At 43.8% G+C, this 27,711-nt stretch overlaps 1 protein-coding gene across 7 annotated transcripts in view; it reads left to right on the top strand.

Annotated features, from left to right (window-relative positions):
• APLP2 (amyloid beta precursor like protein 2) overlaps nt 1–27,711 on the top strand; it is a 71,871-nt gene that overhangs the window by 32,003 nt on the left and 12,157 nt on the right. For 4 of the 7 annotated variants that reach the window (XM_048512032.1, XM_048512031.1, XM_048512029.1 and 1 more), the window contains exons 2-11: nt 7,643–7,816; nt 9,534–9,663; nt 14,902–15,014; nt 16,053–16,246; nt 16,780–16,994; nt 18,912–19,079; nt 23,203–23,333; nt 23,667–23,741; nt 25,347–25,505; nt 26,637–26,765. In XM_048512032.1, the coding sequence (XP_048367989.1) occupies nt 7,643–7,816; nt 9,534–9,663; nt 14,902–15,014; nt 16,053–16,246; nt 16,780–16,994; nt 18,912–19,079; nt 23,203–23,333; nt 23,667–23,741; nt 25,347–25,505; nt 26,637–26,765 (1,488 nt within the window). The remainder of the gene's footprint in view (nt 1–7,642; nt 7,817–9,533; nt 9,664–14,901; nt 15,015–16,052; nt 16,247–16,779; nt 16,995–18,911; nt 19,080–23,202; nt 23,334–23,666; nt 23,742–25,346; nt 25,506–26,636; nt 26,766–27,711) is intronic. The other 3 variants (XM_048512035.1, XM_048512034.1, XM_048512033.1) reach the window with 1 other exon arrangement.

Raw genomic sequence — 27,711 nt, 5'->3', positions numbered from 1 at the left:
GAGACCCTATTACAAGTCCTGTTGTCTAAAAATACATTGTATATCATTTTGTAAAACTAAAAATATGAAGTTTCATATTTACAAAACTGTCCATTCTCAAATTTTAGAAAGGCTCTCAATTTTTCAATAACTCTCCTGTGGTTATAGTATCCAGTTGGTAGGATTTAACTGGTATTCCTTCCCCTGTCATGTCACATCTGACTTATGGTGACCCCTGTTGGGGATTTCAAGGCAAGAGTCATTTGAAGGTGATTTGCCATTGGCTGCATCCATTGCATGATCCTGGTGTTCCTTGGAGGTTGCCCATCTAAATACTAACAAGAGTTGATGCTGCTTAGCTTGTGGGATTTGATGAGATCAGGCTAGTCCGGGCTATCCAGGTGAGGGCTGGCTTGCAGTTTTAGGAAGCATCTTATCAGTAGAAGCAATATTTTGAGTTAAGTCACTGATTTAAATCTACCTTTTTCTTGGTGATAAAAATTACTGATTTAAATTTCCTTGACTTAAACCAGTCTAGCATGTAAATGGTCGGTCAGTGAAAGATTTATCTTTCGTTGCTGAACATTACAAGTCTAATTTTCGCTGCAGGCAGCTCTGCAGCCTAATTGTACTGAAGTACTGTAGTGAGTTGAAAAAGAAAAGGCTAAACTGAATTAAGCTTTCCTTACTCACTCAACCTAGTATTTCTCATGTTAAATTCTTAAATGGACATGTGCGCCAAGGACAACCTTCGGCGAATTCAGCATTAAAGGGGCTGCTTTCGAGCATCAACCATTCGCCGCCATCATCATTATCAGGGATAACCTAATTGACCTCATTCCGAGCTTACTTGGAAGGCTGCACTGCATCCATAATCACAAGAGCTTGGTTTGTACAGATCTCTCTGATAAAAATGGAAACTGGTATGGCGACTAACAGTTCTCAGTGTGAATATTGTACAATGCTAAATCTGCAGGATTGGGTAGTGCTTGCATACCTCACCTGGTGGGTAGTTTAGAGTTTCTGTTTTTAAAAAGGAAAATGTTGAAGGTTTAAAACCACAAATATATATATAACAACTCATGTAAAAAGGTCAAGTAAGGAATTCACCTGATTGGCTATATTGCTCAAATCCAGGTGGTGGCTGGAGATCTCCTCCTATTAGAGCCAGCGTGGTATAATGGACACACACACACACAAATTGACAGAGATGAACTTAAGAGCCAGCATGTGTAGTGGTTAAGATTGGTGGACTTTAATCTGGAGAACTTCGTTTGATTCCCCACTCCTCCACATGAGCAGCAGATTCTTATCTGCTGGATTCCCCTCTTTCTCCCCACCCCGCTCCTAGACATGAAACCTGCTAGGTCATCTTGGGCTAGTCAAAGTTCTTCAGGACTTTCTCAGCCCCATCTACCTCACAAGGTGTCTGTTGGAGGAAGAGAAGGAGTTGGCAAGCCGCTTTGAGTCTCTTTACAGGAGAAACATGGGGTATAAATCCAAACTCTTCTTTTCTTCTTACATCTGATCTCCAGGTGACAGAAGAATTCACCTGGAAAAGAATGGCTGCTCTGGAAGGTGGACTGTATGGCATTATGCCCATGGAAGTCCCTCCCCTCCCTAAACCTTGCCCTTCTCAGGCTCCACTCCCAAAACTAGGTATTTCCCAACCTGGAGCTGGCAACCCTAGGAAGGAGGGTATTGCAGACACCAGTCTGATATGGAACTAATGCAAATGATTTGGGTGCTGTGTGGTTTCCGGGCTGTATGGCCGTGTTCTAGCAGCATTCTCTCCTGACGTTTCACCTGCATCTGTGGCTGGCATCTTCAGAGGATCTGATGGTAGTAAAACAAGTGGAGTATATATACCTGTAGAATGTCCAGGGTAGGAGAAAGAACCATTTGTCTGTTAGCAAGTATAAAAGGGTGCAGTTAGCAAACTTGATTTGCATGTGTTGGGTGGGATTGAGTAAATTTAGATGCAAACTAGAATTATTTTATGTCGCCAGGAGTTGGGCCCATCATGATTTGGGAAAGACCAAAGGCGCTGTAAAATCTTAGGCTGGCCTGAAGGTATTCCTGCATGCAAGCAAATGGCAAACAATTTTTTCTTTGGCTGCTCTTGGAATCATGCTTAAGGGTACTTCGTTCAGGTGTGTAGATGGAGCAACTCTGGGTTTAAAGGACACCCATGAAAATAATCATCATTATTAGTGGGCTATAGTACAGCCAGAGCTGTGGATCATAAAAGGAGTGAAATAATGGGGGGGTGGGGAGAATCACAAAGAAACATACTTATGTACAGAGTGTAAGTTTGCAAAGTGTGGAATTTTCTGCAAATCAAAAATTATTTATACTGTGTTATACTATTAACGGTTAGCAAAATTGTATTGTCGAAGGCTTTCACGGCCGGAATCACTTGGGTGCTGTGTGGTTTCCGGGCTGTATGGTCACAGAGTTCCCCAGCAGCATCTCCTCTCCCTGGACGCTTCCGCACTTGGCATCTGTATGGCTGGCATCTTCCAGGAGGATCTGATGTTGGGAAAGCAAGTGGAGTATATATCTGTTGGAGTGTCCAGGGTGGGTGGGGAAACCTTGCCTGTGATATAACAAAGGCGTGCAACCAGGCTCAATAGTTGAGGGAGGCATCTTGGAATAGGCGAATTATGGAGTAACAATGAAGTCTCTAGAGTGCAATGGGAGTAACCCTGTAGATAGCAAGGTCACTGGTGTAGAGACATCTGAATAGAAGTATCTTGGCCTTTGTTTCTTTGGGTTCTATGGTCATCCTGTGTGTTTGTGTGGAGCTGGTTTGATACAGATCTTGACCCTCTTGAAAAGTGCATTTTTGCAACACTGGCAGCCAAGTTCATGTCTCATTTCTCATAGTTTCCTTCCCTTCATAAGTTTAAACATTGGGTTCCATGTGCTTTAAGTGGATTCTTTCAACCTTGCTTCCCTCTGTGTAGTCTGACGTGAAGTGGCTTCTTGTCAGGAGTGGTCCAGAATTTCTGTTTTTTTTCAAATACATTCTATGTCCCAGGTTGGTTTCTATCATGTGTGTCTGCTGTATTGCTGGGATTTTTCTGGCTGAAATAGTCTGCGAGGTGCCTTTCGTGGTTCTTTGATACGTGTCTGTGCACTCGCGTTTGGTGCAGTTCCTATGGTAGAGCTTTATTCCACAGCTGCATGGTATCACGATAGACTCCTGCAGTAGCTAAAGGATCCCTCTTATCCTTTGCTGAACGTAGCATCTGTTGAATTTTCTTAGTGGGTCTGTAGATGGTTTGTATGAAGAAGCACAACCTACAAACCCAACACATGCAAATCAAGCTTGCTAACTGCACCCTTTTATACTTGCTAACAGACAAATGGTTCTTTCTCCTACCCTGGACATTCTACAGGTATATATACTCCACTTGTTTTACTACCATCAGATCCTCTGAAGATGCCAGCCACAGATGCAGGTGAAACGTCAGGAGAGAATGCTGCTAGAACACGGCCATATAGCCGGGAAACCACACAGCACCCAAGTGATTCTGGCCGTGAAAGCCTTCGACAATACAATGCAAATGATGCTGTAGAGAGCAGCCACGGAACTGAGGTTCCCCAGTGACCTCTATGGAAGAAAATGAATTCTGCTGAAGTAGATGGGTGGATAACCAAATACATGGCATTTCTTACACAGTTCTTTGGGCGTGCTAAAATTACTGTGATAACTGTTTTCTGTGCCAGTGTGGTGTAATTGTTAAGAGTGTTGGACTGCTATCTATCTGGAAGACCCAGGTTTGAATGTCCATTTTTCCCATGGAAGCTTGCTGGTGACCTTAGGCCAGTCCCAATCTCAGCCTCACCTACTTCACGGAATTGTTGTGAGGTTGAAATGGAGGACAGGTGAATGATATAAGCCACATTGGGTCTCCACTGGGGGAACGGTGAATATTATAGGGAACGGTGAATATTATAGGGGGGAAAAGCTAAATACAGTATAGTGTGGACTTAAGAAAAAAATGATCTTTACGTGAAACTTTGGCTTGGATTCACCAGAGGATTTCCACAGATGAAATGTGGGTAATTTTTGCTGCTTGGCCCCAAGTTCTACCCCCGGGGTCCTCTGTCCCCTCAGGAAATGCCATGTCCAGCACCAGTTTTGTGACCATTCACGGAAGCTAGGAAAAGGAGTAGGTCACTTTCCCTAAGGTTCCAGCTTAGCCCCCTTCCCCCTATCCAGCTTGATCTTTTAAGAAATTATTTTTCGCAAGTGTGGTAATTAAATAAATGGCTAATTTCAATAATTCTATGAGAAGCCATGAGACCACTGATCAAAGGCATTCTCTGAAGTGTCCTTTCTGAGGAGCAGACCCACTTAATTGAATTCTGCCTCTAAGTAAATATACTTAGCTCTTCCCTTAGGATGGATATTTTACAATTGTTATCAAGAATGGAATTTCGTATTGTGCTGCATGGAACCTCAGTTACCATTCTGTTTTCAGGTAGTATGTTTTTATCTCAGCCTTCCTCCAAGGAGATCAGGACAGAGTACTTTATTCTGTTTTCCACCATTTTATCTTCGCAGCAGTCCTGTGAGGCACATTATGCAGAACGTGTGTGACTCAATGAGCTTCGTAGTAGAGTGTACATTTGAACCCAGGTCTCCCATATCTTACTTAGTTCAGCACTCCAATCAGTCTGGCAGAAGACTAATGCTTTGCATCGTTGCCAAAGGATTTTAGTGCACTTAAGACACCAGCTTTTATCTTTTTATCTCAACTTGCATGATTGAGCAAAGAAAACTGTAAGCAGCTTGGCTGGAGTGTGAGAAATAATTGATATTCTGATCTTGTGTATGATGTTGACTGGCTACTCTACTGTAATTCTGGACACACAGTACTACTTTACTCCCCATCACTTTGATTTAGGAGCTCTGTGGCTGATAATTCCATCCAATCTTTCTTTAAGTAAATAACATCTTGAGAGTAAATTAGCCGATCCACTTGTGAATACAAACCTAAAAAGTCGCCATGGCAACCTCCCTCTGGTGACATACAAAGTATTTGAACAATCTTACCTTTTCCTTAGTATCTGTGGAGATAAGCTGAGGAGATGGCAGAGATAAACACTTCAGCTTTCATGTTTGAGCACCACATCAGTTTGACTTGAATATGTGTGTTTGAAGAAGGTTCAGGCTGTTGGTTGGAAGAATTTCTAGCATGAAGCTGTAGGATTACCACTGCCTCTACTTAAGTTTTTGATCTTTACATTTGTTAGTACTGCCAAAGATACACAACCCCGCAGTGCCTAAAACTGGTTTTTCAAAATAGGCCTTACAGCTTCCCCAAATGCTGTTAACTCAGAAATCCGAGACTATTTTTTGCATAATACATCATCTGTGAGCACCAAGGTTAACATTCCAGACACTCCCTGTCTGTTGGCACCAAACACTGTTCCCGCCCTCTCTTTCTGAAATGTTTTATTTGCTTGTTAACCTAGTCCAGGGGTCTGCAACCTGCGGCTCTCCAGATGTTTTATGCACTACAAATCCCATCAGCCCCTGCCAGCACGGCCAATTGGCCATCCTGGCAGGGGCTGATGGGAATTGTAGTCCAACCATCTGGAGAGCCACAGGTTGCAGACCCCTGTCTTAGTCCTTGGAATAAAGGCATTTGCTTTGCCCTCTTGATACTTGAATAATTCAAGGTTTTTCAAGGCCGGTTACTAAAACGAATGGTGTAGATAAAGATCACTTAATGAAAATCTAAACCAAAGTCAATGGACTCAGTTTCATACTTTTAGTTGTAAGTGGAATATTTGTCAGCTGTAAAGTGATTCCTTCCCAGCTGAGTAGGAGGAAATCTTTGGGGTGATTGCTGGCTGATTGCTGGTGTGATTGCTGGTGGACCCTCCTCCTTTTAAAACATTTTAAAGCATTAACATTTCTGCAACAGAAAAGATGCAGTGTTCATCAACAAGAGTCCTATCAGTGCTAATTAAAAAATGTTGTGAAACAATGACAACTGGAAATTAATCATTTTACTCATATTTCCACATGGAAATGAACAGTTCACTGCCCAGGACTCCATTCCCTCGCCCCCACCCTCCAACACCAGGAGCAGCCTGCAGTTTCAGAATTAAAAATAAAATTAGGACAGACAAAGCAAAATGGTAGGAATTTATAATTGCTGCTAAGTAGACAAATTCCTACCACCTGTGATAATTTCAAGCTTTTCTAACCAGGAAGGGAAGCTTTGCCTTGGCGCTAGGCTTGTCTTCACTGTGATGATTTTGGCTTCATGGAATATATGACAATATTTGACTTTGGTCAGATGTACTTAGCTGATAATATTTGACATGGCAATTAACTGGTATGCCAGCTTTACTTTGAAAACAATAAACCCACCATGGACTATCAAACCTGAAAACCAGTTTTTGACATTAGTACTGTTGTGGCTTATATCTCCATTAAGATTACAGTACGTAACTTTATCTGATTGCAGTTGCATTTCTGGGGAAGAGCAATTTTGAGTACGTTGCTTCTTGCTGAGAAGCCTTTCAGTTGACTGTCCGAAATGACCATGAAACCATGCATGCCCCTTTAAATTCAGCCGCAACTCTTCTTCTAAAACTCTGCTTCTGAACTTGCACTGATTTGTTGGAGATGCTCTTCTTCTGCAGATCATCTCCAACAAATCAGTGCAAGTTCAGGAGCCAGAATTGCCATTGCATGACCAGTAGTCTAGCAAAGCTGCTGCGAAGTGTATTGTGGGTATTCCAGTCCACAAAGTCCCTAGGAGGAACTAGGTACTGTAGTCTTCCAGAAGAAACACTGTTGCTACAAACAAATGGATAGTGTCTGGTTGCATTAAACATAAATACTGTTGGGGTTTAATTTAAGGTGTCATTTTGGAAGGGTGTTTTCATAGCATATGGCAGACTTTATTTTGTGTGTGTGACGTTGTGGACAGAATGGAAATCTTGTTTCAGGATTCTGCCTGCCTTTACTAATTAGTGTATCAGTCAAGATTCCAAGCTCTGTGTTTCAGTGAGCTAATGCCGTAAAGCTTATTGACCAGTATTTTTGTAGGTTTTCCTCAAATATTGACTGACTTGTTACTTACCACTAATGCCAGTACCAGTCTCCCTTGACCAGTAGTGAACTTTATAATGGATTGTGTTTACTGTCCAATGGGGGCAGCTGTTCCTCATTTCTTCTGCAGCTCAAATGCATCAATATTCATTATTTCTTTGCAGTTTTCCACTGTAACTGGTCGGGAGCTAGCTGTGTTGGTGGCTGGATGCAGTGCATAGCTGCCTAGTTCAGTTTGATGCAGATGGTTGCTGTACACAGGAGAGCCTCAGGCGATCCAGCAACTGACATCCGCTCTAAGGCTTTGCAAGTCAATACTTGGATGAAAGGGGGCTGCAGTTTAGAAGCATAAATGATGGGTTTTTGTATTGGCCTTTTAATGCTGAAAGACAGGAAGGCACTCAAGGGCCTGAGGGTTTACCATACTCAAAAGAATTTGTGGTGCAGAAAAGGTTGAAAGCCTCTGTGCGAAATATAAAGTTCTGTCCTCGATAGCAAATTCTGGCACTTGGGTATTGTCTAAAAAAATCTACCAGGCTAATAGCTGATTATATGTGAAATGTGATTGATTTCCTATAGGCCCTTGCTGCCAATGCTGGCACGGGGTTTGCTGTGGCGGAGCCTCAAATTGCCATGTTCTGTGGAAAGCTCAATATGCACGTGAATATCCAGACTGGGAAATGGGAGCCAGATATCGCTGGGACCAAGAGCTGCTTTGGAACAAAAGAAGATGTTCTGCAGTACTGTCAGGAGGTAAGAGAGTTGATTCTTCACACTTAATTTCAGCCGTCATTCAACTGTCCTTTTAAATGTTCAGAAATTCCTTAAGTGGCTTTTCAGTTCGCTCAAGGCTAGTCAAAGCAGTACGAGAGGCAGAAGGGTTGCCAGGCCAGTGCCCTGTGGCATTGCCTTCCCCCCTCCCCCCATTTGAGAACAAATTGGAATATATGCAGTACTCATTTCCTTACCAGATGAAAACATGGAGGAATTGTGATTGCTTAATTCTGTAGATTGTTCTACAGAGCTGTCACATAGTTATTTGGAAGGAGTAGCTGACAACTTCAATAATATTTCAGATCTTGCCATAGAGAAGTGATATGCAGTGGCTTGGAAGCCACACGTGGCTCTGACGTCTCAGCTGTGGCTCCTCTGATCACCGGGCCTCAACATGGCACCTGCTAGGAAAATGAGCAAGGATGCTGTGGTCGGCTGGTGGTTCCGATCTTGAAACAGCTGCAGCTGTAGGGGCTGGAGGGTGGAAAAGCTTCCCAGGAGAACAGGCCTTGTGCCAGCCGTGGAGGTTCAGGAGCCATCCTCTCCAGCAATTCCCCCTCCCTTCTGTCTAGCCTCCGCACTTTCATTCCAGCACCTGGGTAGCGTCCAGGAGGAGAGCCAGCTGGCCACAGAGATGCAGTATCATTACAGCAGCCATCAACAAAAAGAACAAGCAGGCTACAGTGGTGTGGTGGGTGATTTCATCCCCTTTTCCTGATGGCCAGGTTGCTCTCCTCTGACAGTCTTGTCCTTCATTCTGGAGAGACAGATACACAAGGGCTGGCTAAGTTTCAACACTGGTGGAGAGACAAGCCGGCATGCTCAGAATTAACCGGGTAATCAAAAAAGATTAAATGGTATACATTAATAATATTATTGCATGTGTGCTTAGTATTGGTGGTTGATTTCCACTGGGAAAACTGAAGAAAACATAGGGTGGTGGCAGAGGCAGCGAAAAGAAGTGTTTTCTCCAATTTCTCCAGGTTTCTTTCCGCATCTCTGCACTTTGCCCTTTGCTGCCTCTCAGCAAGCTGCATTTTATTGTTCTCAGACTTTTGACTTTAAAGGTTAAGCCAAGAGTGCAGCTGTACTTCCTTGGCTTGACCAGGCAAAATTACCACCTGATCATAGCCAGAGGAGTCGTATTAACCAGTGCTTTGTGCCGTTCCGATGCCCCTGCCAGCACTGCTGGTTCCTGCCAATCAGTTGATTAAATGACAAGCTCACAGCAACTGTTCTCATTCTGTTGGGATCCCTGCATTTGTAAGGGAGATGTGGTGGTTCCATCCAGGTGAGCAAAAGCCACATGGGCTGTATTATTTAGATAGCACGATGGCATTAACCAAGAGGCATTTCTTTCCTTTCAAAGGTTGATCCACGCACAAATACTGGTTTTCAGCATTGAGGATTTTCATTCCTTGATAACATCCAGAATTCTCATCTGCATGTTTGCCTAAGAAAATGTCAAGTTTCAGAATACATTTTGACACTTAACAGAGCTTGATTTTGCTCTTAGATTATTTGTCTTTCTGGGATAATCCAGTGTAATTCAGCGGCATCTAATCAAAAGCGAGAGCTTTTAAAACACATTTTTTGTGGCCCCCCACGGAATCTCTTCCTTCAGTAAGTTGACTTTTCGGCTGTCATCTGCCAAGAGTGAATCAGTTCTTCTTGTCTTTGCTGTGTTTTGAAACAGGTCTATCCAGAGCTTCAGATTACAAATGTGGTGGAAGCAAATCAGCCAGTCAGCATTGACAACTGGTGTAAAAAGGGCAGGAAGCAATGCAAGGGTCACACTCACATTGTTGTTCCCTTCAAGTGTCTTGGTAAGTACTTCTGGCTAACATATTTCAACTTCACATAACCTCTGCATAACCTCTCCTTTGGATATTGTATTTTTAAAAAAATCACGTGCCTGTTGGATTGCCATAACCAGAGGTCCTTGTCCTGTCACTGTTGATGCAAACTGATTTTGACACAAGTGTTCCGATCTGTGATAAACATCTGGTAAAACTGTTCTTGCAGCAGGTACATAAACTGTTTCGGGCTGGCTTTGAGGGCGACGATTAATCTGATAGGACATCAGTATTTATTCCTATATTTGGTTCAGCTGGTCACATGTATCTTCCGCATTCTGTCATTTAGTTTGAGAACCAAACCTAAATTAGTGCAGTACAGCATGATCACTGCCTAAGAAGGGTTAGCCAGCAGGTATGCAATATTGCATCGTCACTTATTTTAATCTGTCAGTTTATTGTTGTAAGCCGCACCAAGGCCGTTAAAGGGAAGGGTGGCCTAGAAATCAAATTATGAATAAATAAATGGCAAGGAACACTCGTCTTGCACTGAAATAAGCTTCGAAAGCATCTATGTTTCCATTGCTGTCTTTTTCCAGGAGAGGCACTTATTTTGCTTTGGAGCTGAGAAACTTATTCTTAATCTTGCCAAATCTTCTGTCATTTGGGTTCATGATTATTTAAAGAGATTATTGATGATTTAGATTCAAGTTTATTTAGATTATTTAGATTCATGATTATGTAGATTCAAGTCCAGTAGCACCTTAGAGACCTTGTTAGATTTTTGGGGTATCTTTGATTCTCTAGAGCTTTATACCCCAAAAATCTTGTTGGTCTTTAAAGTATTACTGGACTTGAAGCTAGCTCTTCTATGGCAGACCACCATGGCTACACTTCTGAAACCATGATTATTTGGAATCACTGCAAGCCTTATCAGCTGAGAAACCCTAAACATTTCAGAGTGTATATTCCCAGGCCATGATGATCTGCTGGGAACTCAGCTGGGCCACACACTGCATATAGAAAGATTATAATCCTGTTCTTCGCCACCACCTGAATAAAGAATTTTGCTTAACTACTTAGGAGTGATCTCCATCCTAATACATGAGGTGTTCAGAACCGACTCCTTGTAGCTCCCTACTTTGGACCAGTGGATTTTTGAAGCACCTCTGAGAGTTGTTGAAAGAGCAAACAAGGGGGAAAGAGTAACTTCATAGAAGGATTTATGATGGACTCCGTTTAGACCAGTTTTCTGTGCAGAATTATAAACTGCTTTTTACACATATATAGTGGATTAGTGGATTTGCAGTCTTCTCCTTGAACCAGGGAGGATCACCTACATAAGAGATCCTACTCGTAAGTCTTACTGAGCGCAGAACACTTTCTCCTTCTATATTTTGGAGTGGATAGCATGTACTCTAACTCATAACACGCACCCCTTTCTCTAGCAAGCTTTTTGGGAAAGGACAAAATACTTTTTGTCTGAGTAGAAAAAAAAACCAGCTAAAGAAATTCCATGTTTACTGCAGTTCACTTGGCAGCATTGAAGTCGGCTGGTTGGCTTTGTGGTCTTAGAATTTTTCTGCTGTGTTTATGCTTGTGGCAACTTGGAGGAAGGATCAAAGTGAAGCCACGCTGTGCTGCTCCTAAGCTGTTGTGTATCTCAGATCCCAGACCACGTGAAAAGTTGAAACAGCATATTGCATACCTAAGGAGAAGAATCTAGAACGGGAGCTGTGGGTGTGAAGCTCTATCTCCGATTGAAAGTGATCATTCAGCTAAGAAGAAAGTTCTCTGAAAGCTCACAGATGTCAAATAATACTTTACTAGTAGAATACCTTTTGTCATATAATAGTATCCTGGAATGAGGCTGTTTCTCGTGATACGATTGTCACAAAGAAACCGGCAGCATAGATGCTTCTTTAATTAGCAGATGCCTGGAGGCTGCAGTTGCCGCTTACAGGAGCAGCATGTTGGCATTCAGTTTTGTGTTTAAATTTTATTGTGTTGCATGTTAAGCTGAGGGCCTCGGCAGGATCAAAATACAACTCAGTGGGAGCTGCCCGTATGGCAGATTTCTCCCCACCTCTCTCTGACTCATTATGTGGAGCATCTGCCACACAGACACACGTGTCATGAGAAGCTACTCACACCTGCATCAATCCTGCACCGTTGGAATGAAAACATTTTAAAAACGTCGCTTTAACTAGAGAGCTGATAGTATAGTTTTGAAATCCTCAGCCGAATAAATGGGTCTGGTGGTGGTGGAAAGTGCCACCAAGTCACAGCTGACTTATGACGACCATGTAGAATGTTCAAGACAGCAAATGGGAGGAGTTGTTTTTTCCATTGCCTGCCTCTGTATGGACTGAGGCCCCCTTCCGCACGGGCCAATAAACCTGGGCTGGGGATGGGGAAACACCCGTTTCGAGGGGCAGGGGTGGGACTTTGTATGGCTCCCACCCCTAAGGTGAGGTTGCCCCTTGTTTCCCCCTCCTCGAAATGGGTTATTGGAAAATCATGCTATCCGCAAATCTCTTGTTTTAATGAGTTTTGCAGCCGCTTGTGCGTAAACGGCTGCCCTGGGAAGCGCTTCCGGGTTTTAACAGTCCCCGCCGGCAGCCTTCCAGTAGAGGGAGGTGGCTTTTTTTAAAAAAAGCTGCACCTTTGTGCGAAGGGGCGACAGCAGCCCGCATTGCATCTGTGGACTTTGTTTGCTGCCTGCACTTGAGGCATGCAAATGCGAAAACTGGAACAGTTTACTTTATCCTGCCTGCAACCTGCTCTCTCTGTGCTGTGCGGAAGAGGCCAGAGAGAGTCTTTTGCTCATATCTGATCTCCCCCAACCTTTCTTTGCTTCCTGATCGTTTAATATTAGGCTGGGTGGTATTGCTGTTACTTTAGATTGCTGAATGTCCATTACCTTTGATTTGCATTGGTCTCGGATTATTTATGCCCAACGCTTCCATTAACCTTAATTATAGCTGTGTTTTTATGTTTCTTGGCTCATATGTGGTTGTTGATAGCTTCTTAGAAGTGACAGGCAAACGTCTGAAGTACTAGTGTCAGCCAGATTCTTAAATAAAAGAGAGAATTTTAAAGGAATGGCATGTGTAGCCACATAAGCAGAAAGCAGTCCATCCTACTTTTTGGTTATTGATTTGCTTTTCCATTTGGCTTTATCAGTATGCAGGACAAACATAGTTTCAAAGTTGAATGGCGGTGCGACCAGACGTGGAAGCAATGGATGCAAATGCAAATTGATTCGGCTTGGCTGAATCGGATGTCTTATGTTGATTTTTCTGCCGTTTGTTTATTTTGAATAGTGGCAACTTGTACTCTAAATTTTAAATATTTTGTTAGGTGCCTTGTGGACCTATTAAACTTCATCTTCATGGGGGCACTCTCTGCCTCCCTATTAGCAAACATACATGACCAATTTCACCTGCCCTGTTGTGGTTAAGGTGTCAGACTAGGATCTGGGAAACCCAGGTTCGAATCCCCACTCGTTCCATGGAAACTAGGAGAGGTGTTCACACACTCTAAGCCTGGACCTTGGCTAGTATTTGGATGAGAGACCTGCAGAGAATACCAGGGTCGTGACAGGGAGGCAGGCAATAGCAAATCACCTCCCAATGTCTTTCATAATGAAAACTCTTCAGGATTGCCATAAGCCAGCTGTGACTTCATGGCGCAAAAATATTGTGACCTAGGAAATCCCTCATTCTCAGCTGAGGAAAGGCCCTTTAAAGAATTGGGGGGCGGTGGGGGAATAGATGGTTCATGGCAACAAACTGCACTGATTTGAAAGTAGAGCTTAGCTCTGTCTCTTCCCTTTAGTGGCTACCGGTGGAGTGTCCAGATAGATACTCCATGTTCAGTTACTCCCAGTGTCCTATTTAAATAGCGGAAGTTAGCCTTTTGTTTTCTCCAGATTAAAGGGAACAGAAGCTGAGATGAGTCATGTCTGGACGCTTCCGTTTATTATGGGGTCTTCCCACCATTCACCCGAGGGGGAGGGGGGGGGAAATTCCACAAGGAGTTTAAATGAAAAGGTGGGATATAAACGTTCCGAACTAATGTTTGGAAGTCCCCAGTTCCTTGTTTGGTTTTGACCAAGTAGAAGCAACCTTTACCACTGCGCTGGCAGCTTTTTAATACAGCTGTAGCAATAAAGATGTTGGGTGTATTGACACAGAGGTCTTTGTCACAAAGCTGGTTCTAAATGTGTAGGAAACGCTAATGCGTAATATCAACCTGGCTTTGAGAAACCGAAGTTAAAAAACCATAGGGTTCAGTGTCTTCATCATTTTCTGGCCCATGGCTGCAACTTACTTTTGCATTGGTCTCTGATTATTTTATGCTTAAGGTACCATTAACCTTAATGATAGTTACGTTTGTTGTGTTTGAGTGGATGTGGTCAAGAAGTATTAAATGTTCAGTCTGCAGCATAGTGAAAACATCACATTTGAAACAAATGAGGCGGTTAATGAAGATTTAACATGTTCAAAGCCCTGAAGATGTTGGCTTAGTTTCTTGATGTCCTCAAATGATGCTTAATTCATAAACATCCCAAGAATGATTATTTTTTAATGTACATGTTTGGACGCTGTATATGCTACCACCACAGCACAAAGATCTTCATGGTGTGTCTGAAAGTAAGCTGCAGCAACCACCATTTTGTGGCTGCACCCACCACACCGTGTCAGAATTCCCAAAGTCCCTGCAGGCCCAAAAAGATTGCAGATGCTTGACCTACTGAATGTAACGCTTTGTGTATAGCGTGGCACAATGTTACTGGAAGAGTAATGGGCATTGTGGACATAGAAGAAAACTTTGGAATGCAAACAGTCATGGTGTCAACTGTTGCTGAGGATTAGGGTTTTAATATAGGTCCATCTTTATAAAATACTGCTGGTAAACTAGTTTGCGCTGTTAGGTATTCCAGGAAGCATTTAGCATCTCCTTGCATGAAGCTTTCAGTCACCTTGAAATGTCTGTCTGAATAGCATATTTCCTGTCTTCCTCCTTACTGCATTCATTTAAAATTCCAAGCACTAAGAATGAAGTAGGATCTCTATATTTGAGTAGCACTCTAAGCATAGAAATGTGTTAACCTAATTTATTTAGGCATCTGTGCATGTTTCATCATTCTTAGAGTGCAGTAGCAAGTACACCTTTTCTGAGATGAAACGTAGGAGTGCTTTGGGTTCGAAACCCAGGCTGGTGTACCTGCATTTCACAAATCTTGCCTCTCCTGTTTTCCAGTGGGCGAGTTTGTCAGCGACGTCCTCCTAGTTCCAGAGAAGTGCCGGTTCTTCCACAGGGAGCGGATGGATGTTTGCAAAAGTCACCAGTACTGGCACACTGTGGCAAAAGAGGTAACTAGGCCAAGATGAGAAGATGGGTGTTGGAGGAAGAAAGTGCAATTTGGAACCATAGGAGACCTTGAAATGTCATATTTAGTTTTCTTCTAAGAGTAATGGTGGGGATTCAGTCTAGCGCCAGTATTTCAAATTCAGTTCAAGTTAATTTGATTCTACAATTCCTGATTTACCAACTGAGGTCATTGGTTTAAATACCCCCTCCTTTTTTATTTGTGGTCCAGTTCGTAGCATAAGATGGAATTGCATTTTCACTCTCTTCACCAGTTTAGTGATTCTGTCTTGCTGTCAGTTCAATTCAAGCTGCCTTTATAGTTCTGAGTGTCAGATACAAAGCTATGTGGTTGCAATCAAAATCAAGCTCCTTTCTTACTTGAACAAAATCATCTATAACTGAGGCTTGAAAGCATCTAGATTTGGAACACTTGAAGGTACCTCCTGAGCCAGACTTCTGTAAAGCAGAAGTCTTACATTTGAGATTCCTTTTTTTTTTCCCCGGCTTAGAGGGGCAAATCCTCTTACGTGCTTCTGGGATTGGTTTCTAAAAATGTTAATAAGCTGTAACATTCACTCATTCATGTTCTTCATGTAAAATGTATAATTACTGTATGCTGCTGGCGTTTGGACTTCTGTATCGTGCAGTTTCAGTTTCAAAGTTAAAATGTGCATTGCTAGCGTCGATATTAAACTTCGCACTGCCCATGTAGTTCTCGGAGGCAATCTGCCCTTTGCTAACCAGTTACATCGTAATGAAATAATAAAGGTAAGCTGCCATCTGCACTGTGGTATTCTTGGCTTTATGGAATATTTGACTGATCAGTTGACTGACTCTAGGTATGAAGTGCTACCTGATATGGCTGCCCGGTTTTGCCACACCTGAGTGTAATGGCTCAGGTACATCTGTCTGCATGTTTTGTAAGGTGACTGGTGTAGCACTGTAAATACCTGACACCGTCTCCTAGTTACTCGGATGATGTAAGGTGCTGAAGTGAAGCAAGGCGTCTCTTCTAATATTTGCCAAAATGCTCCTTCTAGGCTTGCTTAACTGAGGGGATGATCTTGCACAGCTACGGCATGCTACTGCCTTGCGGAGTAGACCAGTTCCACGGCACAGAATACGTGTGTTGCCCTCAGTCCAAAATTGTGGATGAATCACTTTCTAAAGAAGAGGAGGAGGATGAAGAAGAAGAAGAGGAGGAGGAGGATGAAAACTATGATAGTTACAAAAGGTATCAGTTGCAAACCTTGTTATTGGCTTTATAGTGTTTCCCCTTCGGTTGGGGCAGCAGAGCATTCATGTGGATTATAGGTCAAGTGGATACCATATCAAAGAAACAGAAAAATGTGATGTTACATGCACTGGCTACTGATTATGGTTTTAGCGTGCAGGAAATGCATAGCTGAAGAAATGGGTTTTGTTCTGTCTTTTTAAGTTCTGTGTTTTTCTCTTTTCTCCCTTTCTTAAGGAGCCATTGAAACTTCATGGGACTATATCTCCTATTGTTAGTTACTATTAGCTGCATACAGGATATCGATTTTTTAACTTGCTTCATATCTAGGTTTAAAATGCTGCTGATAGCAAGCCTAGATGTAAAAAGGGAGCGTCTGGGAGCTGAGGCTGGTTTGGCCGATTTGAGATCTGGACGCTCGTCCTCCCCTACCGCTGCTTTTCAGATTGCCTGAAAGCAAATTGCTGCTCTTTCCCATCAAACGGAGCCTGCAAAGCAGCATCAATTTCCCCTTATAATTGTGTCCTTTTTAGTGAGTTCCCTACTGAGGCAGACACGGAAGAATTCACTGCAGCTGCAGTGGAGATGGATGAGGATGAAGAAGAGGAGCAGGATGAAGACGAAGAGGAGGTGGTGGTGGACCGGGACTACTATTACGACGGCTATAAAGATTATAATGAAGAGCCTCCCACAGAGCCAAGCGTTGAAAAATCTCTCTCTGAGAAGGAAATAATGAACGATGTGAAAAGTAAGCAGCCGCATGACAGCTTTTATTTGGCATCGGTCTGTCTCAGCAGCGGTCAATTGATCTTGGCCATCCGCATGTTGAATGTTCCGCTTCCAGTCCAGTAGGTTTTCCGTTCAGATGCTTTAATTGCCAGATAGGTCAGTGGAGAATAGTGTGTCCCACTCATGGCAGGTGATTCCTCCTGCCCACCCCTTCTGGAGCTGGGGGTGGATGAATGGAAACTGACCAACAGTTTCATGGAAAATGCTTGTCTCTGACACTCAGCGTTAAGTGCCCTCAAGGAACCGGCACTGAAATGCATCTGTGCAGTCTAATTTTAGAAAAATTCTGGATATTGAAACCATTGTTCTTTTTTGATTATGGGTAACCAGGGCAACAAGCTTAATAGATGAGCAGTGTGAAAAAGTGATGCACCATTTCATACGTTTTGGTAGCAGGATTCTTTTAAGCTTCCTTTGGATGCTTAAATAAAGCAGTGTCCCCAAAAGCTAAGCTATCTCATATTGTCAAAGGCTTTCACGGCTGGATTCAACTGGTTGTTGTGGGTTTTCCGGGCTGCGTGGCCGTGGTCTGGTAGATCTTGTTCCTAACGTTTCGCCTGCATCTGTGGCTGGCATCTTCAGAGGTGTATCACAGAGATATAACCATCTTCGCTCTGTGATACACCTGTGAAGATGCCAGCCATAGATGCAGGTGAAACGTTAGGAACAAGATCTACCAGACCACAGCCACACAGCCCGGAAAACCCACAACAACTATCTCATATCATTGAAAGGCTTCTAATCTGTTTTACACGTTTGATCAGACAACTGTTAGGTCCAAAAGCAGAAGAACTCAATACAACCAGTTCTGATGCTTGGTATCTTGAAATGCTTATAGAATTTGACAGGCAACAATCTGCCAAATTTCTCTGTGTGCGTATGCGAGTGTTTGCAAAGAATGGAGTTCAGTTCAGAACGGACTGCAAAATAGTTAATAGCAGCTCTTGTTTCTTGTAGGTAAAACTTTTCCTAGTTGGCAAAGTCCAACACTGTTTCAGCACGTGAACTCATTGAATAAGGATCGAGGCAGGGGAGTGGGTAGACATCTATGATCCAGGTGTTATAATACAAGGGAGTATCTAGCTTGTAATCTCACTGAAGCAATTACGGCTGTCTTCCTTGGTGACTTGCTTCATCATTGGTGACTTGATTGGTCCTTTTTGTCCTTAAGAAGTGTTGCTGTTCCTGGGGTTTAACAACAGTTCACCATTGTCTGCCTATGGTTGCTTTTGACCCAGGGGAACCTGTCTGATGAAAGCACCTCAGTTTCCATGGCACATGATGTACAGTCCTAGCTATGTACCACCTGAGAGTTCCCTGTGTAGTAGGCATAGGTATCTGTTTGGCTTGGGTGGACTAATGGAAAACATGCAGTAGGATATTCCCATAGCAGTTGATGACTCACACAATCGGATATTCCTCCATATTTCCACTGTGCTTGTGGAGCAGAAGCCCAGATGGAACCCGGGGGACCCCCCCCCCCCAACCCTCTCCCTTGCAGGGAGGTACCAAGAATCACATCAGTTGCCGCACTGCAGGCAGGACAGGAAAACTGGCTATAATATGCAGAATGGTGTTTGCAACATGAGTCTGTTGCTCAAAGCCTCATTCATCTTGTGAATGGTGCAATAAGAATGAGATACGCATCTGCATTAGAAGCTACCCTCCACCTGGAAAATACAGAGTAGGTTCAGAGACACCCCACTCCTGTGACTGAAGTGATACAGCACCCTTCTCCTATCGGTGGTGTGGCAGCAGGAAAAGTGATGGCTTAGGCAAAATGCTCAGACCCTGTCCCAGGACTGTAGCTGCTGTTGAAATAGCTTAGTGGAGGTGCGCTCGCCACCGGCTGATGCTCTAACCGTCTCCCACACAGCTGTCTGCTCCCAGGAGGCGATGACCGGTCCCTGCCGGGCTGTGATGCCTCGTTGGTACTTCGACACATACAAGAGAAAATGCATTCGCTTTATATATGGAGGCTGCGGCGGCAACAGGAACAATTTTGAGTCAGAGGAGTATTGTATGGCGGTGTGTAAAAAAATGCGTAAGTCCCGCCTCCCGCTGTGGCCCCTCTTGCGGCCGGCTGTCATCCTGTCTGTGTTCTCGCCCTTGACTGGGTCAAGGGAAGGTTTGTGTGTGGCCTCGTCCTATGGACCCCGGTGTCTGCCAAAGTCCTGTCTGTCCTACAACAGTCCCCTCTTGTCTCTGTGCGGCTTCAGATTTTGGGCTCCACTGAACGCTTCTGCAGCCAGGGGAGAACTTGCTTTTCCTGCATGCGTTTGTCTGCCTCTGAAAATCTAACACTCGCTTGCAAGGGCCATTAAGTCTGAGTTAATCCTCTTCTAGATCTTGTAGTAGGGATTGAACTTTTTTTTGTTATTAAATGTCTTCATTTACCTAATTTTGGCCCTTTTTCCTTTCCGCATTCCAAGGTGAAAGAATCACGCATCCCTTTAAACCATATTCTCCAGATGGTTGTTACCGATAGGGGAATGTTCCTTGTTCCCTTTTCAAATGCAAAAGTTTTGCTTTGTTTCCCGCAGCATTAGAATACAGCCCACAACTTGATCGCTCTATTTGATAGCTCGAGGATTTTGCCACCCTTTGTGCGAGCTGCTACAATAAAAACCGTCCAAAGCATTCTTTTAACTCGCTGCCGAATTCCAGCACTTCCATTTTGGCTGCCGCAGAGGCCTTTTGAAAGGCTTTTTGTGCTTCCCAGAGCTTGGCAGTCTGTCTATACAGCAGTAATCCTGTTTACAAAAATGGGCTCCATGCAAATGCTTTTGATTGGGTTGATCCTGATTGAAGTGGGGGAATAAAGGATGCGGATGTCAGGAGCTTTCTGAACAAAAGGTCATCCCTTCCCAAAGGGATTTGGGGGTGGAAATTGGGGCATCTCTATTAAAACCTGGTTCAGAAACATAGATCAATATGCAGCCTAGCTTGGGCTCCTACTGACAGAGAAATGGAGCTTTTTATATAGGCAGCATCCACTGGAGAGCCAGCAAGGTGTAGTGGTTAAGAGCCGGTTCACTCTAATCTGGAGAACTGGGTTTGATTCCCTGCTCTGCCACTTGAACTATGGGGGCTTATCTGATGAAGTTTATTAGCTTGTGCACTCCAGCACATGTCAGCTGGGTGACCTTGGGCTAGTCACAATTCTTTGGAGCTCTCTCAGCCCCACCTACCTCACAGGGTGTTTGTTGTCAGGGGAGGGGGGAGAGAAGGGAAAGGAGATTGTAAGCCCCTTTGAGTCTCCTTACAGGAGAGAAAGGGGGGGGGGATATAAATCCAAACTCTTCTTCTTTTTATGTAGGCAGAATCCACTGTCTTGTCTCTGAGCTCAGTTCCCTGCTAGAGTAGAAGGCTCAGGAGTCACGTGTCAGATCCAAGACGCCCTTCCAGGGTTTGCTCCGTGTGCAAAATGCATCTTTCACAGTCTTCAGGGCAAAGTGCAGGAAGCCAGTCAGTTCACTTTGAAATTACTCTAGTCAGCTTCGAAAATGATTAATCAGGGCCAGTTCGGATTTATCACCAGCCCCTTGTTCTTCCTGCAAAACCCTAACCCTTGTTTGTCTTGTGTTTGCATTTGGCGATCACCCTTTAAAATGTTTGTCTCACTTTTCTGCCGAACATACACAAGGTAGCCAATAAAGCAATTCAGCCATAAAGTATAAGCAGTCCACACACATCCAGACATTGCACACACAAAAACAAACATTGCAAGTAGAATATCACATTAAAAAACCTTTGTCCTTCTCCCTCTCCAAAAGCCTCGGCAAATAAACTTTGATGTAGATTGCTCCCTCAAAAGTGCAAAGACAGGCTGTCAAACAGATGTAGAGAGGGAATTCCAAAGGATGGATGCCACCAGTGTCCTTTCGGGTGGGTTGCCATGTTAGTCTTCAGCAGAAGAACTAAATTCAAGTCCAGTAACATCTTAGAGTTCAACAAGTTTTCATGGTATAAGTTTTCAAGAGGCGATGCTTCCGAGATGCTTGCCATGGAACTTGAATGTAGTTCTTGGAATGTTAGAAGTATCTGGGCTGAGCCTCTGACCTCTCAGCACAGGATAAGCCACTTCCAGATAGTTTGGGAGCCAGCATGGTGTAGTGGTTAAGAGCAGGTGGATTCTAATCTGGAGAACCGGGTTTGTTTCCCCACTCCTCCACATGAGTGGTGGAGGCTTATCTGGTGAAGCAGATGTGTTTCTACATTCCTGCTAGGGGACCTTGGGCTAGTCAAAGTTATCTCCAAACTCTCTCAGCCCCGCCTACCTCACAAGGTATATGTTGGGAGGGAGAGAGGAAGGGAAAGGAGTTTGTAACCCACATTGAGCCTCCTTACAGGAAAGAAAGGTGGGGTATAAATCCAAACTCTTCTTCTTGGTTTCAGTCCATTTAGCTTAGCAGTTGACATTTCCTTTTCTGTGCTTCAGTGTAGTTCAAGATTCGTGAAAGCCAGCGTTCTGTAGAGGTTAAGAGCAGTGGATTCTAATGCTGAGAACTGTGTTAGCTTTCTCTGCTCCTCCACATGAAGCCTGCTGAGTGACCTTTGGCCAGTCACAGTTCTCTCAGAGCTCTCTCAGCCCCACCTACCTCACAAGGTGCCTGGTATAGGGAGAGGATGGAGCTTGTAAGCTGCTTTGAGACTCCTTAGAGGTAGAAAAAAGCAGGCATAAAAACCAATTCATCTTCATATAATCTCCTGCCACAGACTAGCAAAGAGGACCCTGCAGATGGCTTCTCATTTTGTCTGTCTGAATCCTGATATGGACTCTACAAGTAAAAAGTTATTTGACTTAGGTGCTGCTTCCTCTCCTTTCGTTGTTCAAATGTTTGAAGCCCCCTTCCCTGCCAGTTGTGACTACGCAAGTGGATTTCCTTTCTGTGCCTTTTTGTTGTATTGTACAACTGTATTATTGTCATATCGCCTGATAAGATTTCTGGGGGCAGATGGGGACTTGATGTGTCTGACTTCTCCTTGGGGGCTTAACTGTCAAAAATTAATGTAGTCATTTCATTGCTATCTGGGAGTAACACTGAGCAGCTAAATCTACCTGGCAGAAACCTATGGAAAAGGGAGAAGCTCCCAGCTCATCTAAAGTTGAAGTTTGGACAATCAAGATCAGTAACGATTGAGATTGGAAGGTTCTGAAAACATCCTCAGATGTCTTGGAATATGGTGGCTTATTAAGATGAGATAGAAATTGGTACAGTTGTCCCTTCCACATTGCGGAGGTTAGAGGCGCGGTGACCCTCATGATCTGGAAAACCACATGAAGCTCGAGCTGCAGAGATCTCTGCAAGATCACCATGAGTTGTCATGTGAACGATTGCCGTAAACATGTTTTGAACCACAGTTCTTTTACTACGAATGTAATGTTAAGGGAAAAATTGTGTCGCTGTCCATTAATTTTATTAAACTGTTACGTCATTAAAAATCCAATTTATGGTCCTTCCTCATGCGGACCTGCAATATAACAAAACCGAGATCAAGGAAGTTGTGATGTGGAAGGGGCAACTGTAGTTGATAGAGATCAAAAATTAGAATCATAGATTTGTAAGAGACCGCAAGGGCCATCAGGTCCAATTCCCCTGCCATGCAATAACACACAATCAAAGCACTCCCGACATATGTTCATCCAACCTCTGTTTAAAAACCTCCGAAGAAGGAGACTCCACCACTCTCCAAGGCAGTGAATTCCACTGTCCAACAGCCCTGGCAGTCAGAAAGTTCTTCCTGATGTTTAGGTGGAATCTCTTTTCCTGCACCTCGAATCCATTACTCCATTCCCAGTTGAGTTGGGAATTCTAAAGACGCATACACACAGCCCACACACAAAGCTGCCTTATGTTGAATCAGACCATTGGCCCATAAATAGCTGAATTGCTTACTCAGACTGGCAGCTGCTCTCCAAGGTTTCAGACGGAAGTCTTCCACATTACCTACCACCTAGTCCTTTTAAGATGGAGATGCTGGGGATTGAACCTGGGACCTTCTGCATGCCAGGAAGATGCTCAGCCTGTGACCCCTACCCCTAAAACCTGGTCCCATGAGCAGATCAGTGGGCAACATGTTTTCCCTGTCCTGGCACCGTTATTCACAGCAGCAGCTACCTAATCGTGGGCTGCTGATGCAAATGCTGTCCTGTCTTTTTTCAGTTCCTCCTACACCTGTGCCCACCGATGATGTGGACGTCTATTTTGAAAACCCAGCAGATGACAATGAGCATGCCCGTTTCCTGAAAGCAAAGGAACAGCTAGAGGTTCGGCATCACAATCGCATGGACCAGGTGTGTCTTGTTTACGTTGTAGGGCTGTCATTCTGTTCATTCAACATGGTGCACTTATTGGTGGCTATCTTCTTTCTATTTTGGTTTTCCAGTTTGTCTCAAGTATCTCTTTCCATTTATTGACGCCTGAACTTGTCCTTTAGGTCATGTTTAAGCTTGCAGGGCATGGATCTTCTGCTAACCTGTGATCCTGAATCAGAAATTTCTGTCCGCTGCTTCTGTATTCCTTGAAAAGCCTCTGACAACATCTTGTGCTGTATCTGAATCGATCATGAATGTCTCCACGTGGTGAAGAAACCCAGAAATAATTTGGAATCTCTTGTATTTATACAGGTTAAGAAGGAATGGGAAGAAGCAGAACATCAATCCAAGAACCTCCCAAAGGCAGAGAGGCAAACTCTCACTCAGGTAAAGCAATACACCTAAAGGGATGAGGGGGGAGAATCTCTGAAAGTATCTGGTGGTTTTGATCTCTCCAGACATGGAGCCTTTGCTGTATAATCTGGTTGAAGTCAAAGTGTTGAAGAATGTTCCAAAACTAATCCTCTGCTTTGACTAGCTGCTAGAGATGGCTTGCTTCTTTGTTGTGGGATTTTTCTGTTGCTGCTGCTTAGTATCATCTTCTGTGCTGAGCAGCTGGGAGAGATGAAACTCACCACTAAAGGTGTCAGTTGGCTTACCGAAAGATAGCTGTAGACACCCAGCCTTCGTCTGTGTCTTAGCTGAATCAAGCCATGTTCATAGCCATATTTAGTGTGGTGCGGTTCATCTGAAGATACGAAGCTCCTATCTTTGCAAAGCTGGTAAAAAGCTGTGAGGCTGAAAATGAAATTGTCTCCTGATGAAGTACTGAACTCGTGTCCTTAGAATGAAATGCGGTGGACTTCCAGTAGTAACTTCCTAGCAGTTGATTTATGCAATTCGTCAGGGTTCAGAACGGTCTGCAAATAAACGGACCCCTATTGATTATTCTGTCTTACTGTCTTTTAGATTGGCGTGTCCATCTTGATTTGCAGTAGCCTAGGCAAGCCTGTTCATGTTAAAGAATCTTATAATGTCTATTTAAATTATTTGTAAATGAAAACATTATGTACAAGATAACCATGAAAAAATCCAACCATAACTGCGTAGAAAAACTGAAAGCCGACAACGTTAGAGTTGATGTGGGTGTTGAGTAGTGCTTAGCACACTTACCTGGGAGTAAATCCTATTAAATTATAGTGGGATTTGCTTCTGAGTAGATGTGCATTAGATTTGACTGCATGTCTGTTACTTGTCCATAATCGTGTTTCTGCTTTCACACAGTGGGTGAGAGGTTTTATACCTTTCTCAGCCTCTGAGACTATTTGTCAGTTTCAAAATACAAAAGTATATCCCGCTAATACAGAAACCTCAATATAAAGTGCACAGTGTGTTTATTGTGCTAGTGTGATTTCCAAACATCTGTTAGGCGTAGTTATAAGTGGATGTTTGGAAATCACGCTAGCACAATAAATGCACTGTGCACTTTATATAGAGGCTTGTGTATTAGTGGGATATATTTTTGTATTTTGGAGCTTATCCACTATACACGATTGACTATTTATCAGTTTGTCAAAGATACATCAGCTGGCCTCAGCCTTGTTCTCAACCAGCTTTTGGGTTCTCAGTATAATGGGTCAGCATGGTTCCCATTATTCTTATTGTTAAACAAGCTTGTGGATATTTCTGTAAGCCAGAAATGACAATTGCTAAATTATCCAGTATACCTGTTTCCCTGGCTACCAGGCCTTCTGTATGTCTCTGCTATATTTTTGGACTAAGTAGCCGAAATAGCCACTTCCTCCAAATAATTCATTAAACTGAATTGCCGGTCGTGTTCGTCACAGCTATGAGCAGAGTGTCACAAGACAGCTTTGGCTCCTGAGGTTTTGTCGCTTCTGCTTGACCAATGCATTACTAATCAGTTGGCATTAATGAATCTTTTTGCAACTTGCTTAGCACTATTGCAATATATCTTTCTCGCTTCTGCAGCGATTCCAGGCCATGGTTAAATCGCTAGAGAAAGAAGCTGCCAGCGAGAAGCAGCAGCTGGTGGAGACTCACTTGGCCCGCGTAGAAGCCATGCTGGACGAACGCCGCCGGGTTGCTCTGGAAAACTACCTAGTTGCTCTGCAGAACGACCCTCCACGGGTATGTTTCCTGAAACATTTCTAATGTCATAGTAATAGTAAGATTTATTTACGGTCTTTGACCAAAGGATTTACAATAAAACATTTCTAATGCACGAATGACCTGAAGGTGGGTATGTCTGAAGAGGAGCACGAGTGACTGACCAATGGCAGGCATTGACTAAGAACCTATAAAAGCAGACATTTATGTGTTTTTACCCCCACCTATCTCCCACAAATCAAGACCTAAGGTAGTTTACAAAAAAAGTCACATTAAACAAAACCCAAAATGTCACTTGACATGGATCAATTGGAAGAAGAAGAGGAGTTTGGATTTATATCCCCACTTTCTCTCCTGTAAGGAGACTCAGAGGGGCTTACAGTCTCCTTTCGCTCCCCTCCCCCGACAACAAACACTCTGTGAGGTGGTTGGGGCTGAGAGAGCTTCGAAGAACTGCCCAAGGTCACCCAGCTGGCTTGTGTTGGAGTGCACAAACTCACCTGGTTCACCAGATAAGCTTCTACAGCTCAAGTGGCAGAGCTGGGAATCAAACCCGGTTCTCCAGATTAGAGTGCACCTGCTCTTAACCACTACTCCACGCTGGCACACTGAGTCACAGTCTGGGCAGGAGCTGTTTGGGAGCTTCAGGCATGCAGGAGGCGAGGGTCGTGCAGCTGGGCTCTTGTCTCCTGTCTTGCATCTCTTCCTCTTTTTGCAGTAGCAGGCTTCCCATAGCATTCTTACAGTGTTTCAGGCACAGAAGAGGGCAGGGCTGAACAGCTGGGGTCTCCCAGCCCTGGATAGGACTTTCTCCCCACTTTAGCAGGCTTCTGGAGGCCAGTATTCTGACAGGCGCCATTCCATTTAGGTTCAGAGTTTTAACTCTAGCATTGAGAGCTATACCACTTGCCTGTGAAATATATGCAATTTGTCTCCTAACTGGCCGAGCTCCAGTTTCTGTCCTGTGGGATTCAGCAGCTCATTTCTGTTCCACTCCCTGTGAAACCAGATTTGAGGAGCTAGATAAGAGTTCTTTTTTTTTGGGGGGGGGGGGGGGGGGGGGGAGCAGTCTGAAGCCACGTGCCCTTGCTGAAATCCTTGGGCAAACTTCCCTTCTCTGCCTGGCTCATCCGTTTGGTTTAACCTCTGCAGCCCCACCGTATCCTCCAAGCCCTGAAGCGTTATGTCCGTGCCGAGAACAAAGACTGCCTGCACACAATTCGCCATTACCAGCACGTTTTGCAAGTTGACCCAGAAAAGGCTGCACAGATGAAATCGCAGGTATGGAAAAATGCCTAATAAACACTTCATTAAGTATCCAGGACTCATTCCTCGGTCAGCCTCCAAAACTGAAGGGGGCCTCGAAACATTCCATTTGTCAAACTTGGCAAACTGTTATGTTCTGAAGAGGAGCATCCCTTATCTCTTTCATTGCTGCCTTCTGTCATGGCAAAGGACCATCGGCTCAGATCTGGCTCTGCTTCTGTCTTAAATGGTGTAAAGGATATGTTTGGTATTAAGGCGACTAAACAGAAAAAACGTGATTGTTCCTATTAGCCTGAATAGAAGAGTTTGAGGAGTTTGAATTTATACCCCACTTTTCTCAACCATCAGGTATCTCAAAGTGGCTCACTAACTCCTTCCCTTACCTCTTCCCCTTGTGAGGTAGGTGAGGCTGAGAGAGTTCTGAGAGAACTGCAACTAGCCCGTGGTCACCCAGCTGGCTTCATGTGTAAGAGTGGGGAATCAAATCCAGTTCTTTGGATTAGAATCCGTCACTCTTAACCGCTACACCAGAGCCTTTCCGTTGGATGCCAGCTACAATACCATTCAGGTGAAATGGCCTTTCCTTGAATGATCTCCATACATGCCTATTGTATGCCTTATTTTCGTGAAGCTTTGCCTATGTTCTGTCCTGCCGGCAAGTTGCTTTTCAACAGTACCTTGACTTTGCTGAGAGACTAAAAACAAGAATGCAGCTGAATGGCCCATCTCTTGCCACAACACACCTGCTGTTTTCCTTAGCTTTGGTGTAACTTGAACACTTACCTAAAATATTAGTGCCTAAGAGCAAATATTTCCACTTTTGAACTTGGGCATGTTTTTTCAATGGAAGGATTTGCTCAACTGCCGGCCCCCACCGCTGGACCTTTTTTGTGCAGCTTCGCGCTGCCTTTTTTGAGACTCGTTTTTCATACCAGAGTAGTCCTATCTGTGACTGTGAAGG

This window comes from Sphaerodactylus townsendi, linkage group LG12 (assembly GCF_021028975.2).
Source record: "Sphaerodactylus townsendi isolate TG3544 linkage group LG12, MPM_Stown_v2.3, whole genome shotgun sequence".
Taxonomy (NCBI): Eukaryota; Metazoa; Chordata; class Lepidosauria; order Squamata; family Sphaerodactylidae; genus Sphaerodactylus; species Sphaerodactylus townsendi.
Note: the sequence above shows the minus strand (reverse complement) of the source record. Positions and strands in the feature narration are given on the sequence as shown.